At 43.1% G+C, this 18893-nt stretch overlaps 2 protein-coding genes across 2 annotated transcripts; both read right to left on the bottom strand.

Annotated features, from left to right (window-relative positions):
* Positions 1-1437: 1437 nt before the first annotated feature.
* On the bottom strand, positions 1438-4073 carry HOXC8 (homeobox C8). The gene is made up of 2 exons (XM_032210982.1): positions 3566-4073; positions 1438-1887 (listed from the first exon to the last, which is right to left on the bottom strand). Exons 1-2 carry the CDS (start codon positions 3999-4001, stop codon positions 1595-1597), a joined length of 729 nt encoding a protein of 242 aa, XP_032066873.1. The 5' UTR covers positions 4002-4073; the 3' UTR covers positions 1438-1594.
* Positions 4074-11634: 7561 nt separating this feature from the next.
* On the bottom strand, positions 11635-14661 carry HOXC9 (homeobox C9). Its single transcript, XM_032211247.1, has 2 exons — positions 14103-14661; positions 11635-11894 (listed from the first exon to the last, which is right to left on the bottom strand). Exons 1-2 carry the CDS (start codon positions 14659-14661, stop codon positions 11635-11637), a joined length of 819 nt encoding a protein of 272 aa, XP_032067138.1.
* Between the last annotated feature and the right edge of the window lie 4232 nt (positions 14662-18893).

Here is an 18893-nt window from a genome sequence, read left to right as displayed (position 1 = left end):
AGCTCAATCTAGTTATTTCCCCCTTAAATTTTATTGTTTATTTACGTAATATCTCACGTATACAATACAAATCCACGGTCAGCCAGAATTGCATTTCCAGCCGAAATTGCTACATTCAGAGTTTTGAACACGTAGAAGACTATGGTTGACATAAAACAGATGACATTTCTGTGTGGGTGTACTTCGAGCATCTTGCATTAACAGATAAGTCAAGACAAATAGATAACTATACATTCAGTGCAATTAAGTCCTAACTACATTATAAGCACAATAAAATAATACAATACTGTGCGTCCTTAACTAGGCAGTTTCAGTTGTTGGGAATTTTTTTTTCCAAAAAAAAAACAAAAACAAAACAAAAACAAAACAAAAACGAAAACAAAAAACAAAACGTAAGCAGCAACATACGACAACAAAACCGCATTACAAATACTTTCAAAGCATGATTCCTTCTATAGGTAGTGATAAGATACATTACAATGGTTTTGATCTTATTAATTATTATTAATAATATTATTATTATTATTTTCTGCTACTTAGTAGCTTGCATTAGGGCAATACACAACTCTTCTCAAACGGATTATGATGCTGTGGTTTTTGCAGTTCTTTATTACGTTATTTTACTACTGTATAAGCCCCCATCTTGTTGCTAATTATTGCAGGTTTCCCATTAGGTAGTACATGAAGAATGCTCACACAAGTGATCTAGCAAATAAACACATCGCCCCAGAAACCTTAATTTAGCTCCCTCTCTTTCACGGGTATCCTAAGTATATTTATTCCTGGATCAGAGTAGAACTCGCCCCCCCCCCATATGAGGGTGTTTAGGGGTACACCCGTGTCCTGCAAATCAGAGGGCGCCTTGTAGGTAAGTTCTCCCTTAAGTCCGTAGAAACCCAGTAAGCGTGAAATGTTTGTCTTCAGGAACCTGCCGAGCCTCCACCTTTCCTAAATGGACAACTCGCCAACATCAGGATAACAATTGTCCTTTAGGTGGTTGTGGCCGACAGCTAAAAGCGAAATCATAAATGTACCTTAGCTTGGAGGAGTAGATGAGTAGATAAGCTTGTTGCTGTTGTTGCTTTCCTTTAAAAATTAAGATAAACCTAAGTGATTATCCTGCTCTCCCTCACAACCCCCTTTAGAGCATTAAAGGATGGGGAGGGACGGCTGCAAGAGGCATTTCCAAAGAAGTATAGACGATGGCTGTATTTTTGTTCTTAGAACAGGGGAAATTGCAAGGAGTTGGGTTGGTGGGAGAGATGCTGGTGTTACTGGGGGGGGGGGGCAAGGTAAATGGTACTCAGAAACCTAACTCTGAGTTTCAATGTGGTTGCAATCAATCCAGTTCTCTCTTTATTTTATTGGGAGAGAAAAAAATAGAGTGAATAATAAAATAAAGAAATATCCGCTGCTATTGGAGTGGGGAGAGAGCAGGGGAAGTACTGTGACAATAAAAAAGGGGGCTGCAACTGTTTGACAGGTAGTTACTGTTGTGTGTGAGTCTCTCCGTTCTATACTCTATAAAAGCGAATGACCGTCGTAAACATCTCGGATTTATCATCCGCCATAAAATGAGGACTTCAAGGAGACGTCAGTCCTTGCTTTCTTCTTTTTCCTCCTCTTCTTTTTCCTCTTCCTCGTTGGTTTCCTCCTCTGTCTTCTCCTCATCCCTGGCTCCCGGTAGCTTATCCTTGTTGTTTTCTTTCTTCCATTTCATCCTCCGGTTCTGGAACCAGATCTTGACCTGCCTCTCTGTCAGTCCGAGGGCGTGAGAGACCTCAATGCGCCGCTTTCGTGTCAAATAGGGGTTGAAGAGGAATTCCTTCTCTAGCTCCAAGGTTTGATATCGGCTGTAAGTCTGCCTGCCACTGCGCCTCCCGGGAGCTGTGTGACACCAATAATAATAATAATAATAATAATAATAATAATAATAATAATAATAATAATATACAAAATGAATATGAATAAGAAGAACAAATACATGTTAGAACCTTTTTTCCCTTCCTTTTTAATTTTTCTTTCTGTTTTTTTCTCTCCTACAGGAAGCTCCTTCCTTCCTCCTTTCTTCCTTCCTTCCTTCCTTCCTTCCTTCCTTCCTTCCTTCCTTCCTTGCTTCCTTCCCCCACCCCTTCTCTTCTCTTCAAACTCCTAATGTCCTACTCGCATTCCTACCTGCCCACAGCCAACCCTGGCTTGAAATTAAAGGCAACTTCCTAGACAGACTCAGGTCGGGCAAGCTTGCTTCTTTCCCTCCCCTCCATCCTCGGTGTGGCAAACCCGGAGTTTTCTGACTTTCTAGCACACAATGCAGCCTCTTCCTTTCTCCATCTTGGCTGATGGAAACCCTCAGGATAGGCGTTTCACTCCCGCTTCCTTTTTTTTTGTTTTCCTGCTTCTTGCTTGTGTGTGGGAGTGTCTTCCCAATACATCCATATGCATGGCTGTGGCAACCGAGGCGTTGAAAATGCAATCCAACGATTATAGATTACAGTCAAAATACTCGGCTGTATCCGTATTGGCTCTCCATAATCTATGGTGTCAAATGCCACAGATGATAGGGATGTATTTACCCCATTCTTCTAAGTACCCCACTAGAGGTTTGCTTAGAAGTCAAAGCGCACAATCACAACAATAACTTTTGATCTTTTATTCCACCCTACATGTTTGATCCTAAGCCTTTCTGGGCCTCGTTCTAGTGATCTTAACAAAACAACTGGGTTTTAAAAAGCAGGGACGTTTTGACTGAAACTGTCCTTTCATTTCCCTCTGTAAAACAATCAAGACTCCACATGTTTTAAATTAAAAGGCCTTCTAAAATAATACTCTATAAAAGCGAAACTCGCCCTAGGTAGGTATGTTCTAGCACTCTGTGGAGCATCTGGGTGTAGTTTTTTATATCTAACAACATATAGGAATTATAATTATTAGTAGAGATTTAAAAAAAAAACCTAGAAAAATGAAATTTTAAATTGGACCACACTGCCTTTCAAAGGTTTTAAGTTTTAATTGCAATCCCCACTCAAAACAGCCATCTCTTCTCAAGCAGTATCTCTCTCTCTCTCTTTTTAAGCTCACCTTTCAGCCCAAGGCGCCAAGCGGTTAAGCAAAGCTATATGACATTTTAGAAAAAGCAGCGTATTATGAACATGCTAATAACCTCGTGGGAGCTGTTTCTTACTGCTCTCCTCCCGGCAAGCCATAAAAAGAAAGTTTTACTTTATGGTGATTCAAACCCAGAAATCACCTTCCTGACTTTTCAAAGACAACGGCAGCCCTTCTACTTTTTAAACGAGAAAACAACAACTCCCCACCACCACCACCCACTCCGGTCCCCGCCATTGCCCAAACAGGAAGGGGGAGAAAAAAAAACACAAAAACAGGATTATAACCGACCCCTCTGTTTCTCTATCTGCCTTTCCCTGTCGCTTCAAAATACAGATTAGACTTTCCCCTCCTCCCTCCTTTCTTTCTTTTTCTCTCTGCTTAAATAGGGAAGGAAAGCAAAACAGAACCACGTTAAGAAGGAAAGAGAGAGGGGGAAGGGGAAAAAAAGGATCCTAACCGTGCGGTCTCATCCATGGGAACATGAGACTGGGAGAAGAATTTTGATTTAAATGCCCTTGTCCCTCGCTAGAGTTACTGTTGGAGGAGGATTTACAGTCAGGATATTGAACCACGGCCGTCTCTTGCTGGGCACCATAAAGCGACTGTCTTGGTAGTGCTTCGTATCCATAGAATTTAGACGCCTCTCCGTGGCACGCCAGGGCGCAGGGGTTTTGCTGGTATCCAGAGTTAGAGATACTGGAGGTTCCGTGGTGGAAGAACTCCTGGACGTGATGTGACGGGTGTTGAAAGCTGGGAGCCGTGGTGCCCGGACCGTACACGAGGGCATGGCTTCTGCTCACACTTTGTGGAAATCTGCAGTCGTAGTAAGTTGGTTCCAGGGACTCGCCGCCTTTGTACTTGGAGAAAAGAGGATTTACAAAGTAGGAGCTCATGGTAGCTCTCGCATGAAAGGGAAGAAGGAAAGTCAACCTTTAAAAAAAAAGTCTTTAATTCTATGAGATAAGTGCTAAGGACTCTCGTCCTCCCCTCTCCCTGGACTCCGCAAAGTCCTGGTTAGTGGCTGCTGGTGTTTTTTTTTTTTTAATGCGCTCTCCCTCTCTCTCTCTCTCTCTCTCTCTCTCCCCCTCTCTCTCTCTCAGAGACGTTTCATAGTGCCTGAGTGGGTATGGCTGCTTATGGCTAACGCTCTTGACTTCTCTTATATCCGTCGATAGGTAGAGCTCTCTCTCAGTTTCTCTTACTTGTTCCCTTCCCCTTAACACCACAGGCAAATTCCTCAAACTCCCGGTGGTGAGGCTCTCTCACACGCGATCTGGATTCATCAATCCAACCCGCCAAGGCAGGCTAGGAAGAAGAGACTGACAAGGGGAAATCGCGGGGTTCGCGGCGAGGTGACGGGGAGGTGAGGGAAGCAGCCCTTCGGAGGAGGAAGGAAAGAGGGGGGAATCAGGCGCCCTCATATCGAGTGGATGGAACAGGGTTATGAAAGGTGCGCAGTAATACCCTTAGGTGCTCGCTCGCGCGCTGGCTGGGTCTCTCCCTCGCTCCCCCCTCCCTCTGCTACGAGCCTCTTCACTGATCTGAGCAAATACATGCGCGGCGAGGTCAATTTAGGTTACTTCAACAGGTAATAGGTAGAAAACTCCAATCCGGATCATTTTCGCTGGGGAGAGTGGTCAGCAGAAGGGAAATGCCAGACATCCATACCGCAGGCCATAGGACTTGGTTAGAGCAACCCTGCCCCACCCCCATGCTTTTCAAAAGATGGAATTGTCCCTACATAAGGAGGGTGTGAGTCAGAATTCAAGAGAGGGGCCACGAGTCCCATTTCAGAGGAACAACCACCCCCAAGTGGATGGAGGCAGTGTTGGTGTTGTTTCCCTCCCCCCACCTTTTGTTACATACAAGTTTGGTCCCCAAAACAAAGATGGCGGGGACAATTAGTGTATAAGCATTTATATTGGGTGGGTGGGTGAGACTGAAGTGGTCCACAAGGCATCCCTTGAAGGGAAACTCATGGACTATGGGGTCCATGAGGAACAGCCAGGTCTGAGTAATGGAAAGAGATGTATAAGGGGAAAGGGATGTATACATTTGTGAAAGGATACTGCTGGGAATAGGAAGAACTTGGGTAACAGAGGCCAGGACCTATCCTGCCTATTATCGAAAGTTGGGGGAATGGTTCACATATCTTATGCATGTGGTATGTTTCCAATGTGTAGCCTTTGCAAACCTCTCCCACACCACATTTCCACCCCCCTCCATACTTTTTTTTCCCACTGCACAGTGACCATTGGCTGAAGACCATTGGCTCAAAGCATTCAGTTGGGAAATTTCCCCCCCCCCCTTTTTAAATGGCTGCATTAAAGAGCTCAGGCCATTAAACAGAAGCATAAAAATCAGCAACCTTCTCTTTTCTAAAGTTTGTGGGTACATATTTCCTGTGCCTTTTAAAAACAAAACAAAAAAGGATTTAAAAAAATCAAACCCACTGGAATAAATTAAGTGTCCTCTAGGCCCTTTCATTAAACTTACCAGAGAAAATTTTCTTATATTCCCTCCACCCTCAAAATCTTCATAGTATTTTTCTTTTCTCCTTCTCTTCCCCCCAGAAAATGGCAACTAAACTAAATTTCAGGAGGGAGGGGAGAGGAAATCGAAAGTGCTAGGCAGTGTGCAGAAAAGCAAAGCTAGGCTGGCCTATGACTGCAATAAAGATTGAGTTGAATTTGAAAGAGGAAACCACTGTGTCCACCTCTGAGAATATTCACCCCTCACATTTCCTTTTCTTTTCCTGAAGCAAACAGCATTAGTTCCTAAATCCTTTGAAATCAGAGGAACAACTACCACACAAGGTGTCCCTTCATTATACTTTTTCTCAACACACACACACACACACACACACACACAAAAGATGGAACCAAGAGCCAACCATTCTTCAATACAACCGGATGGTCTGAATGGTGCAAAAAAAAAATGGTGGTGGAGTGGATCCCCTCCCTTTTCCCTCCCACAAAACACCAAGTCTTAATTTAATTTAATTTTTCTTCTTTCTATTTTTATTTAATCAGCACATTAGATCAAATACGATTTAAAATGATAAAAGTCCTCTACATTTATTTCTACACTGGAGGCAAGAAAAACCTACCAGATCTTAAATCAGAGAATCCTGAAGCCCAACCTCAGAAACTCTGAAACAGCAGAACAATTTTGGGGTTTTCAACTTGTCTTAACTTGGCAGATTTTAAAGCTCAGAGTCATCAACAGGATAATTTACCATAACTGGAAAGCAAAACATTTTTGAATTTTGAATTTTTGGCACGATTATCTTAATTCTATAGTAGAATATATTGAGTGGTGTGGTATGTGTGTATGTATGTATGTATGTATGTGTGTGTGTATAACATATGTTCTTATGTACTATTACTAGAAAGTTCTGTGATGATAGAAGGTTGGTCCTTATATATATCGCTCTCAGTCATACAGATTTTTATTTGATTTTTTTTAAAAAAAAGATTTATCTTCATACACAAAGAAAAAGGAGAAAGGCAGTACAGAACAACCTGTTTGTCATACTAGGAAGCAGAGCTACCAGAGACAGAACGCATCCAATAGACAGAAAAGTAGGAAAAACTTCTAATAAAATTCATCTTATACATTATTTTATTGTAAAGGCAGAATCATTTTGGGGTGTGGTTTTTTTTTTTGAAACGCTCATAGAGGACGCCACGTTTATTTCTGCCCGGATGGTTCAAACTTGCATCAGTGTTGATGAAATATAGCATATAAACTACGCCATATGCTCTCATTATAAATAACTGGATTCTGCAGTGCTTCGGTTCAGGCTATAAAACGTTAATTGCTCGCCTTCTTTGATTACATAGATCTGTATTTTGTCTTCCTGCAAATAAAGGTAAAGACACGGAATATCTTTTGTGCAAAATGTGCGTGTATGTCTACTAGCCAAGGAATTAAAGAAGAGTCCCCCCCCCCCTTTCTGTTCATAACGCCTTAAGGGTAGGGCTGAGGGACCCTCCTTGTTTTTACATGCAGGGCCCAGCCATCCCGAGCTTGTGCTCCAACCTAACTTTGACGTTGTTTTGCAAGTCATCGCTGACAGAGGCACATTCAGCCCCTCAGATTCTGGAGCTCGGCTTTCCCCCCCTGAAATCGTCCTGACAGGCCTTTGGAGGTAAGGCGCCGCTTTTTTTGTAAATAAAGCGACTCGGGAGCGTCTAAAGATTGAGCAACAGCGCCATCTCGCGCCAGTTTGTCCCCAAGACACGCGCCCTGCGGAACGGGGCCGAACGGTGGGAAGGAGGAGAGTCCCTTTCGGGGGGTCAAAAATAGAGAGAGAGAGATCTCCCAGCACCACCTTCTTCTTCTTCTTTTCTTTTCTTTTTTTTACTCCACCCATCCCTTCCTCCCCTCGCCTCTCTCCTCCCCCCCCCACCCCGCATTCCCTGTCCATGCATACTATTAAGTCCCATAGGAAACAAAAGCCGTGTAAAATTTCCCATTTCTTTTCTTTTCCTAAACAACAACAACAACAACAAAAGCACGGAAAGACTTAGAACATCTGGCCTTACTCAATCAACAACAGATTCCTAAAGCTTGGAGGAAAAATAGGTTTTAATTATTGGAGGCGCACCCTTTGCTCAGGTTTCTTCTGCCCCCCCCCCCCTCCGCCCTGCCCCAGCTAAAATCCCGGTTCTCGGAACAATAACCCTCGCGCACCCCGCTCGCGCGCGGGCACACACTCACACCCCTTTACACCACCGCCCGAGAGAAAGGCAGCCGCTTTCCCCCTCACCTCTCCTGTCAATCTTCCCCCTCCCCCCACCTTCCCGGTTCACAACCTTTAAAAATAAATAAATAAATAAATAAATAAAATAGGGCTTGCTCCTCTGCCAAGCCCTAGGAGGGGGAGCGAGGGTGGGTTGGGGGGGGGACAGAAGGTGGGCGAGGGGGGGTGGGGGAAATGCGCGTCTGTTGTTCGTTGCCGGTAGACAAAACATTCCAATAATCCGGTTTCAAAGGGAAGAGCACCCCACCTTATTAAAACCATAAAACGATTAAGGCCAGACGTCTAGCCGGTTCCGTGGTCCTGTTTTTGTTCAATTCTATTCAGCGCGGAGACAATCAAAGTTGTAAAAGCTGGCATTTTTTGGGCTGCGGAAATGTACCTCTGGGCTGCTTTCAAAGCTGCTGTATCCTGTCTTTTTTGTATTGACTACAAAAGGATTTCTGTTTGGGGTTTTGCTTTTGTTTCTAAGGACATGATGGGAGGCCCACTCCTTCCTTCCTTCCTTCCTTCCTTCCTTCCTTCCTTCCCTCTCTCCTTCTCTCCCTCTCCAATGCGTATACACATTTACACCTACCCCCACCCTTATATAATATCCACAGAAGCAACACCACCAGAAGAAAAACGGAGGTGGGGGTTTTATTATGGAGATTTTTAATTTAGAAACAAAAGAAAGCATAACGAATCTGGCTGAGGCGAGAAGCAGGGTTCTCCAACGAATGCAAGGGTGCTTGCACAGTCCATCCTGTTGGGTGACGATGCTTGAAGATACAGTCCTGATATGCATATTGGACTACGTTATTCACAGTTACTTCTGGGAAAATGTACAGGCAGAGAGAGAGGGAGGGAGGGAGGGAGGGAGGGAGAGCGAGGGAGGGAGGGAGGGAGGGAGAGCGAGGGAGGGAGGGAGGGAGAGGGAGAGCCATCCATATATGCCTGCCTTTAAATTATATCTATGAAAGGAGATGCCCTGAATTTTGCGTGGAAGACTTGTACAGAAACTGACACTATATTCCTCCATAAAACAAAGCAGGCTAGAAAAAAACGGGGGAAGGAAGAGGGGGGAGAGAGGGAGAGGAGGAGGGAGGGAGGAGGGGAGAGAGAACAACAGTCTTATGGAAACAAAGGAAGCATAACTTACATTCTTTTCTTCTCCATTACCTCCAATGGGAGCTCAGCTCTGCTGAAGACTATTGGGTAGGGGTGAGGAGGAGGGGTTGGGGGAGAGAGAAAGGTGAAAGAGGCTGCATCTTTAGTCATCTTGAAAATGAGGTCTGGTGGAACTGGAAGGATCTTCAAACATGGGGAAGGCTCAAAGTTAATAAAAGAGACACAGGCACTAGTCTATCACAGAGATGGTGAGAAAAGGAAAGAAGGAAGGGAGGGAGGGAGGGAGGGAAGGAAGGATTTTAAAGATGGATATTCTTTTTTGTTTTATCTTTCCAAATTCACATTGAATACAGGGTTGTAACTACCAAATTGCCTCAGCCAGCATTCCTGTTATCGCAGACAAAAGGAAGACGAAGGGAGGGGGTTTATACATATTTATTTATTGCCCTTTACACGGAACTTTTCCAATCTTTCCTGCCCTTCCGCATTGCTGAGTGCTCGGACCCTCTTGAAAAACACTGCACAAAGCTAAAGCTTAGCTGTTAACATTTTTTGTTCCAACGAATAAGCATTTCTTTTCCTGCTCCCAAGTCCCACCTCCCAGGTCTTATGCAACCTAGAGAAACACACAAGCCTGCAAACTTATTTTCATAAACGAAAAGCAGACAAAAGTACGAAGAAATCGTTTGAGGACATCAGAGGGGCAAAAGGTTCCAGATTTTTTTTCCCTTAAAAAAAAACACCACCATATTTATTTTGTTGTTCGTGCCTAGAGAGGCTTGGAACGAGCAAGCCGCGATCTGTTTACCATTAAAAAGTAGAAGTTATTTGGCTTCGTTCTTTTCAAGAAAAGAAAAGCTTTATATAAACAACTTGGGATGAAGCATCTCACAGGCGTCTTTTCCCTTTTTTAAATAATAATAATAAGAAGAAGAATAAAATCCTTTGACTTTCATTTAAACGGCCCTGGCAACAGGAGAGCTGCCTTTGTAGAAAAAGATTTTTAAATGAGCTAGGAAAAATTAGAAAACCCTGGCCTGCTTCCACCGTCCCGGAGCCCCCTCCTCGCGCTGCCACCTTTCCCGCCGGCCCCGTGTCATTTAACTCGTTCCTAAACAGAAAGACCCTCGGAGTTTTAACACTCCCAGATTCCCTTTCTCCCTGCCCGAGAGAAAGCGGTTTTAAAAGGGGGCCAAGGGGCTAGGGGCGGGGAACCTTCCGATCCGAATTCCACTCCCTTAGGCTTTATAACATTTTAAGCTTTTTATTATTATTTAGATGATGCTCTCTCGCTATTCAGTCCTAACACTACCATTAGGAGCACACCATCCCCCCCTCCTCTCCCCCCTCCCCTGTGGTGGTGGTGGTACATTACGAACCTAATTCGTAATTGCTTGGGCCCCCAAGCGAGGCACTAACAAGTTTTTGGCACTTCGCTGATAATCCCAAAGCGTTCCAATAGAATAGTCTCCGAGCGATCACAAAAGTAAAGAGTAAACTATCTGCGAGCAAAACCGGACCGAAGCCCGTATTTAATCTGGTACACATTCTTTGATTGCCCAGGGTCATAAATTAGTACAATTAATTACCCCAAATTAAAATGCAGAGCACCCTGCCGCCTTTTACCCGAATCTTCTCTCTCTCCCCCCTGTCTCTCTATTTTACGAGCAGTGGCATTAGGCAGATATTGGTATATTGAGAGACAAGGAGAAAGGTTCAGGAGCGGAGAGACCGAGAAAGGAAAATAAAATAAAATAAAATAATGGTAAACATTGGGAGCCGAAGATCTGTTCTTTTCCTACAACTTCCCGAGAGAAGATATTCTGGTCTTCTATTTTCCGAAGGAAACCAGCTGTAATTAAATTGACCTTTTTTCTCCAGAATTTGTATCAGTAAGAATCCCAATCAGTGTCTCTCTCTGCTCTTTCCTTCCTTTACAACTTACTCGAGGGAGGGGTATTATTCCTCCATAGGAGTTTACAGGTTGTTGTTTTTTAAAAAGACACCTTGATTACCGATGGATTTTTTTCCTCCTTTTTTTGGGTGATGTTAGGTATATATTTACAGAAAGCTGTTCTACTATAGCAAAACATAACAGTGTTACAGAACGGTTCTGTGACAATCAGAGAAGACACAAATAAGTACACCAATTCCACACGAGGACAGAAACATTGTTTTGAGCAATCACTCCCCCCACCACCATTTTTTTTCCTTTCTCCTTCTTTCCACCCCCCACCCTCTTTTATTCTTTCCATTGTACAAAATATGCAACCACAACATCATAAAATAATAATTAAAAAAAACCACTGGATAAATTTAACTTACAAAATAAAATACTAATCCAAAAATTCAAGTACTTTGTTGTTTTTCTGAAAAAGAAAAAAAGTTTATTTTTAGTTGCAATTGTTAGGGATGTGTGTGTGTGTGTGTGAGTGAGTGTTTTTGCATTTTGTAAAGAAAAGCACTTTTTATGTTTCTCTTTCCCTCTGTCTCTGTCTCTCTCATTTTTTTGTTCCAGAAAGGTTTGCGTGTTTAACTAATTCTAAACACTCATCAGCACATTAAGGGGGAAAAAGTCAGGAACAATTTCTTTCTTCGGAAAAACCAGCAGCGCCTTGATTTCTCCACAGACTGGAAGGATGTGGCCAGTTTCACTGCTGCTCTTTGTTATTATTATTATTATCGGTTTTCTCTTTATTCATTTTCTTCATTTTCATCCTCCTGTTCTGAAACCAGATTTTGACTTGGCGCTCAGTGAGATTAAGAACCCTGGCCACTTCGTAACGGCGGTCCCGAGTTAGGTACATATTGAATAAAAACTCTTTTTCTAGTTCCAGCGTTTGATACTTTGTATAAGGACATCTTTTCTTTCTTGTAGAACGCGCATGAATCCAATTTGCAACAGGATTATCTGCAAAATAAAATTGGGAGGTTTAATTTATTATTAATTGTTTATTTATCTACCCATCTCTGTTTATTCATTGATGGCAGTACCTTCCAATAGAGATGCCCTAAATTCATACCCCATCCTTATAATCTTCCTATTTATCTAAACTCTCCCATCTAAGTCTCTTTGGACAAAAAAGCATTCCCTTCTCAAGCCTGATGTGACCTTCAGGATTTTTAAGGGCACATCTATTCTTTTATAGGAACTGAGTGTGCACTGTGTTCATCAGTGTGCAAGCAGGGAGGCACCAAACATTAGTGAGATTAACTAGTTCTGTTCTGCACCCTGTTTATGACTATCATTTGATTTTATTTAGCGATCATTCTCTCCCACAAGCTGCAATTCTAAAATAAAACTAGGGCCAAGAGATTGTAATAATAATAATAATAATAATTACTATTATTATTATTATTATTACTATTATTGTTGTTGTTATTATTATTTTAATAATAATACTAGTAATAGTAATAGTAATAATATGCCTGTCATCTCTATTAAGGGTAACCCAAGAACACTATCATGAAAAGTCTAAATTCCCACCACTTCATAGGCCCATAAACTCTGTTTACAACCCTTGGCTCTCCAGCTCTCTCCCTATAACTTCCCACTGAGGGAGCTGCCAGCAATTTTAAAAGGAATGAGAATATATATATATTCAGACAGTGCCCCAGAAGAAGTCTAGTGGTTGCAATAATAATAATAATAATAATAATAATAACAACAACAATAATTCTTTCTTTTTCTGAGCACTGAAACACCATCCCTTGCACATCCTCTTTACAACTTTCTCAGAAGGAATTAACTCATCCTTCAGATTGATTATTTCTTGGGTGAAATTTGGATGTAATGAATATGTTATTTATAGTAGTAGTCTCCTTTAGTCCATGACCTATCTCCCCCTCCCTCTCTCCCTTTCTTTCTCCCTCCATGAATTTGTATAAGTGCATTAGCCTATGTGGCACAAATACAATTAAAATTATCAGGATGAACCAGTATTTGACCAGCATATCAGGCCTGGAAGGATTTCTATACACCTGGCATGGGAATCTGTCTATAGAGCACAAGGGGAGGGGAAGGGACCAGCTCTGTTTATCTCTAGATGGGCACAAAATATGCACACACATCTCTTTTGCGGGGCATGGGAATCAATAAACAAGTGGGCATTAATTATTTCTTGGCACTGGGGTCATCTTAATTCCACCTATTTTGCTTTCTGTTTCTCCCCTTCCACCGACTGCACAAAAGGAGGAGAAAAAATTTCTCCCATGTTTAAATGGCAGATGTCCACTAGGAAATGAACATTTCACTGTGCAGAAGAATGATTACTTTAAAAAAAAAAAGCAAAGCAAAGCAAAAGCACAAATCCCTTGGAGACCCTTTCAGCTGTTTTAACAGTGTTCAAGGTTATTTCTTCTTCTCTCTCTTTTTTTAAAGTCCCTTTACTAGTAAGTTACACTGTAGAATTCTTTTTCTTTTGAAAAAATGGAAAGGGGGGAGATGATGTGTATTATTAACTGTTCTTTCCAACGTTTGGACTTTCTCTCCCCCTCTGCTAAACTCCAACAGCGATCTGTACTTTTTCCTAAAGCCAATTATTTGTTTTCTCATCACCTCCCTTTATTTGCTGCCTCCCTAACTTTTCGATCCTCGTTCTGGATGGAGGCAAAAATATCTAGGGGAATTATTGTCTGGCGTGGGGTTTGTTTGTTTGTTTTTCCCCCTCTCTAAAGCTTTCTCACCAATCCCCCCTGCTTTTCAGTACACACCAACATCCCTAATATTCTTTCTCCTCCCACATACCCCTGATGGCTTTTGCCAGACTTCTTCCTCCAAAAGCAAGGAAGAGTGGGGCAAAGCAGGTTAGGGCTAGTTTAGAAACAAACAAAGTAGCCAAGATGCGAAGGAAAGCAAGCGAGAGAGAAGGAAGCATCCAGATCCCGTAACAATAATAATGCTCATTAAAAACAAATCCTTTTTTCCCCTTTCTTTCTTCGCCCCCCTGCCGCCCTCCTTTCCCAAATCAAATAAACCAGCTTTTCCTCCAGGTTGGTCAGATCCAAGGGAAGGACGCCAAGAATTCTAAACAGTAAAGGTAATTTCATTTTATTGAGCACTGTGCCAGGAGGCTGTAATATGCCTTCCCGGTTGTAAACAAGAATGACTTCGACTTACTAGGGTCCAATTCGGTCTTTTCTTCTTTGTGTTTGTTGGAAGCGACGGCCTCGGATTCCGGAGAGGGTATAGTCTGCGGGGTTCTGTCCCTGAGATCTCCCGGGGATCCGTACATATAATCCGGGTAACTACGTCCATCCACGGGTCCGCAGTCCCTGCGGCCGTGGAAGGCGTCGGGTTTAAGCCCGTAGTGCCGGCTGCTGGCTGGAAAACCTGGGAACGAGACCGCGCCGGAGATAGGCTCCAGCCAAGTGCGCATATACCGAGTGTCAGTTCCAATGTGTGGCTGGTGGGTGTACGGGTGGTAAACCACGGACGACTGGGAGTGCACGGGAGCCCACGAAGTGGTAAAAACGGCCGGTTTGGGGGCAAAGCTGCAGGACGGAAAATCTGCACACTCCGGTACCAATCCTGACGGTCGGGCTGCAGCAGGATGAGAGCCAGTAGCTGGGAACCGGGACGCCAGCAAGTCGTCGCTCTCGTGGCTAATCAAAGAATCTACATAATAGTTGCTTATGGGACCCGAAGCCGACATTGTTCCCCCCTCTTTTACATTCATAAGATTATTGTATGAACTGTATGTGTACTTTTTATCTTCTCATAGAACAATCAGGGCAGGTAATTATTTTTTCAGCCTTTCCTAGCGTGCCATTGGCTCCGAGGTCCCACGTGATTATATTTACCCAAAATACAGTGTAGATCAATCCGCAGGTCTTTTTTCTCTCGCTCTCTCTCCCCTCTCCCTTTCTATTTTTTTTTTTTAAATAATGCCTATGCGACTTGGGTTTTCATCAAACTCTTGAAATAATGCCGTTATTAGCAGCAGCGGTGGGATCTTACGTGTCGTAAGCTGAAAGGCGATTCGCTCGAGGGCTTGGCTGGCTTGGCTTGGCTGGCTGGCTGGCTCGGCGACCTGGCTTTTCCATAGCCCTGCTGCTAATGAGGGTGCAAGGTAGCTGCCTGGTGTAGCAAGGTAGTACTAGGAACTATTTCTTGACGCAATTTGTCTCTGTCTATTCGCTCGGCTTCTACAGCTTGTATTCGATAATGGATACATTACATGGAAGAGCTTTAAAAGGGGAGGTGGCCGATGGAAGGTCCACACGGAGTGATCCTGCTTGGCTCTCAGCCTCTCCGGCACCGGCTACTGAATTTTAATTACATTCATGCATGTATGTGTATGTGTATGCCCACAGATACATGTATACATACACACACGCTCCTATTTTATTTTTTGCCAGATTAAAAACCATCCGTTTCTAACATACATGTATGTGTATGTATGGAGGGAGACACTGGATGAACACACACACACATGCATGTACATACATACGTACGTACGTACAAAATGCAGAAAAACACACGCATGCACGCGCGCACACTTTCTGGGAGGAGGACGAAGATGACTTTGTAAAACCCAGAGACTGGAAAAATAGCAAGAACTCCCCCAAAAAAGTGGCATTCATCTTCCCAAGAGGCTACATTATTCGGCAAGTAGTCCTAGATGTTTTTTATGTCCTTCAATAAAAATTTTACGAGGATCATTTGATTGTTCATGAATGTGTCGTTCACTAAATAAAACTGTACGAGTAAGTTTCAGTGATGAGGCATAACTGGGAGTGAGGGAGTTTGTTTTTGCAACTGAAGACAGAAAGCTAGGGTGTGTTTGTTTAAAACAATTTATTCTGTTTTCCTAGATTACTCTGTGTGTGTGCGCGCGTGCGCGTGCACGCATTAAAAATATCTGAAACTTTATGTCGATTAAATCGATTTGCAGAACTTCACTGAAAACACGTATCTCTCCGTGTGTGTGTGTGTGTGCGTACGTGTGTGTGTGGGTGAGTGGGTGGGTGGGTGGGTGAACGCACGCGCGTGCGTGTGTTAAAAAATATAACCTTGGCTTGGTAGAGTAAGGTGATCGGTATAGTTTATTACCCTTAGTGGTCTGGAAGGGTGGCTTTGGTCCCTGGCTCTGGAAAAGAAACGTGCAAAAAGGATGTATCCCTCCCCCCCCCCCTTGCGTTCAAGAATACGAGAACAAGAGAGGCAGCGGCAGCTACTACTACAACAATCGCGTTGTTCCTTTTTATGGTTTTTGTCCAAGAAGAACCAAGATTTCCAATACAATCACAGCAGAGGCGGCTTGGAAGTGAGGTACAGTTTCAACCCAGTGGAGGGAAGGGGGTTGCAAGGCTTAAGGAAAGTGGATGCTATGGGGCTGAAGGGGGGAAGAGAAAAGGGACATTCAGAGGACAGAAAAGGAGGGGGGAAAACGCCTGCCCCAGGGAGATGGAGTAACCACTAGGGACACACTCAAGGCTCAAGGCTCAGGTCTCCTCTTGATACAGGAGCAGGCAGTGGGTTTATTTTTAGGCAGCTTGTTGGGAAAAAATATCTGAAGGTGCATTTGGGCAGGGAGGCGAAAGTAGCAGGCAGAGCTCTTTCCTCCCCCCCCCCCAAGACTTCTCAGTTAGTGCTTATTCACTGGTTATTGTCCTCCTCCTCCCCCCTCCTTCTTTCTTCTCCCTTGAAAAAGACGCTGGAAAAGTTGTTTGATGGAATTGATTAAAGATTCCTGAATGGGTATTAACTCAGGAGTTCTTGACCGGTGTGCCATAGCCTGCTCTGGCGGGAGTAGTAAAACTGTATTCCATTCCATATGGAGCAGACTTGAAATAGAAATACTGTAAGGTTTGGACGTGTGCCCTAGTGTCTCTGCATCCAAGATTTGAAAACAGTCTTGCTGCAAATTCTGTACTAACCCTCTTCTGCCCACAGTTCTCCTGTTTTCAACCTTGCACTTTCTGCATGAGAAAGTGTCCTGTAAGGAACCGAATGTGTTCTTTGGCCTGCCTTGAGTTCAGTTTGTCTGTCAATCACAATTCTCTAATGACCTCTGAATCTTGGGGGGAAAGTTAGTACCTAGGATGCTTCGATGATCTTACCTCTGGGCTTTATGCGGGTAGAAATATAAGAGCATGTGGGTGGGTGGGTGGGTGAGGATGCAAAGGGGGATATGAAACATTGGAGGATATGAAATCCTTGCTTAGTTGCACTGAAGAAATATAATTTTCTTTGTAAAGAATCAACCTTCCATCTGATTGACAGATTGAATGGGTGAAGAAGCTGCTTTCTTTTGAATATATATATTCAATATATGTGTGTGTGTGTTTGTGTGTGTTTGTGTGTGTTTGTGTGTGTGTGTGTCTATCTCTATCTCTCTATCTATCTTATACAGAGAGTAAACAGAAAGTATAACATTATGCTTTATATATACATTTTATATATATGCTTACATACATTTTATTTATGCTTAAATAAAAAGAGGGACTAAGGCATGAATCCCAGTCAAGAATAACAGATTATGAGTAGAGAAGGACGTAAACGCCAGGGCACAACCATAGGAGAAGCCAGCAAGGTCATTGAAATATCCTTGAAAGAAGCATTTATGGAATGAAAGCGCAGACAGCAGTTGAAAAGTGAAAGTTGCCACTTTTATTTACCAGGGATCCTCTTATTCCCCCCCCCCCCCACATACACAGACAACAAAAACAACAGCAATTTACCCGCAGGGCTGCAGGTTGTCCTGGGGCAATGATCCTTGAGGGCTCATGGTGCAAAGATCTTGGTTGCAAGTGCCCTCTGGAAGTCCTGCTATGTCAGAGAACACAAGATAATGAAAGAGACAGAAGGATTCTCTACAGATTGTCTACAATAAAATCAAATGAAAGGCATGCCTATCTATCTATCTATCTATCTATCTATCTATCTATCTATCTATCTATCATCTATCTATCATCTATCTATCATCTATCTATTATAATATTTATTAAAACTCCTCTTTCCTAACCAGAAAGATGCCCCCCACCTTTGAAATGGGCACCATTCTGGGAAGGGACAATTTTTCACTTAACCTTGCCAGAGCAGGGTGGGAGGCGTGGGTGTGCGTGTGTTCATATTTTCGAATGTTCTTCTTTGGGGACAAGAATTTCCAGTTACAGAACTCGAACGCGTTGGCTACATTTCTATGCACTCTGCCCAGATTCTGCATCAAGTTATCTAGGTAGCAAGGCAAAAATCTAGCCCCTCATAAGGCAAAACCCTGCCTTTCGATAAAAGGTACAGTAGAAAGTCCTTAAAGAATGTGGTGTGTCCAGATTATTTTCTATGTGAAATCATATACATACATACATACATACATACATACATACATACATACATACATACATACATATTAAAGGGAGGAAAAACGAAGAGAGGAAGAGTCGTTTTTAAAAAGGTGTGTTTTTTTTAAAAAAAAAAACAATTGTCATCTGTGACGTGCATGGGAAAAAAGAGTAGCGTGAAGCCCTCTGGAGATTTTATCGATCCTCATTTTAAATATGACACGGAAGAATTATTATTTTCTAAGCGATTTCTGCCAGTTTTGTTAGGTAGAAAAAGCTGACATTTGGCGAGCAGCCAGCTACCTATATCCCCCTAGCGCACACTTGCACATCAGTGCACACTCACACGCACGGTTGCACAGTTCTTCTTGCCTCCTTCCTTTAGCCCACACACACACACAGTCCCGCATCGGTCTGATCTGGATATCAACTGGGGGCATTCCGAATTCTGTGCTCCCCCGATTCTTTCTTTGAGCTCCCGGGGGAAAAAAACTTTTCCCTAATTTGAGAGACGGACTCAAAGTCTTAAAACCCGGATAGCCCCCTCTAAGCCGCCGCCGCCAGCACTTTAGTCCTACACTTCCGTTTGTCCCTTAACAGCTCCCAACCTGGTCTACTTGCCCAC

Source organism: Thamnophis elegans, chromosome 2, assembly GCF_009769535.1.
Source record: "Thamnophis elegans isolate rThaEle1 chromosome 2, rThaEle1.pri, whole genome shotgun sequence".
NCBI classification, from domain to species: Eukaryota; Metazoa; Chordata; class Lepidosauria; order Squamata; family Colubridae; genus Thamnophis; species Thamnophis elegans.
Note: the sequence above shows the minus strand (reverse complement) of the source record. Positions and strands in the feature narration are given on the sequence as shown.

Excerpts from the sequence above, each read along its gene's own strand:
- HOXC8 (XM_032210982.1), bottom strand. The coding sequence starts at position 4,001 with ATGAGCTCCTACTTTGTAAATCCTCTTTTCTCCAAGTACAAAGGCGGC. Across the intron at positions 1,888-3,565 it reads CCCATGGATGAGACCGCACG|CTCCCGGGAGGCGCAGTGGC; the intron begins GTTAGGATCCTT and ends GGTGTCACACAG.
- HOXC9 (XM_032211247.1), bottom strand. The coding sequence starts at position 14,661 with ATGAATGTAAAAGAGGGGGGAACAATGTCGGCTTCGGGTCCCATAAGC. Across the intron at positions 11,895-14,102 it reads AAAGACCGAATTGGACCCTA|ATAATCCTGTTGCAAATTGG; the intron begins GTAAGTCGAAGT and ends TTTATTTTGCAG.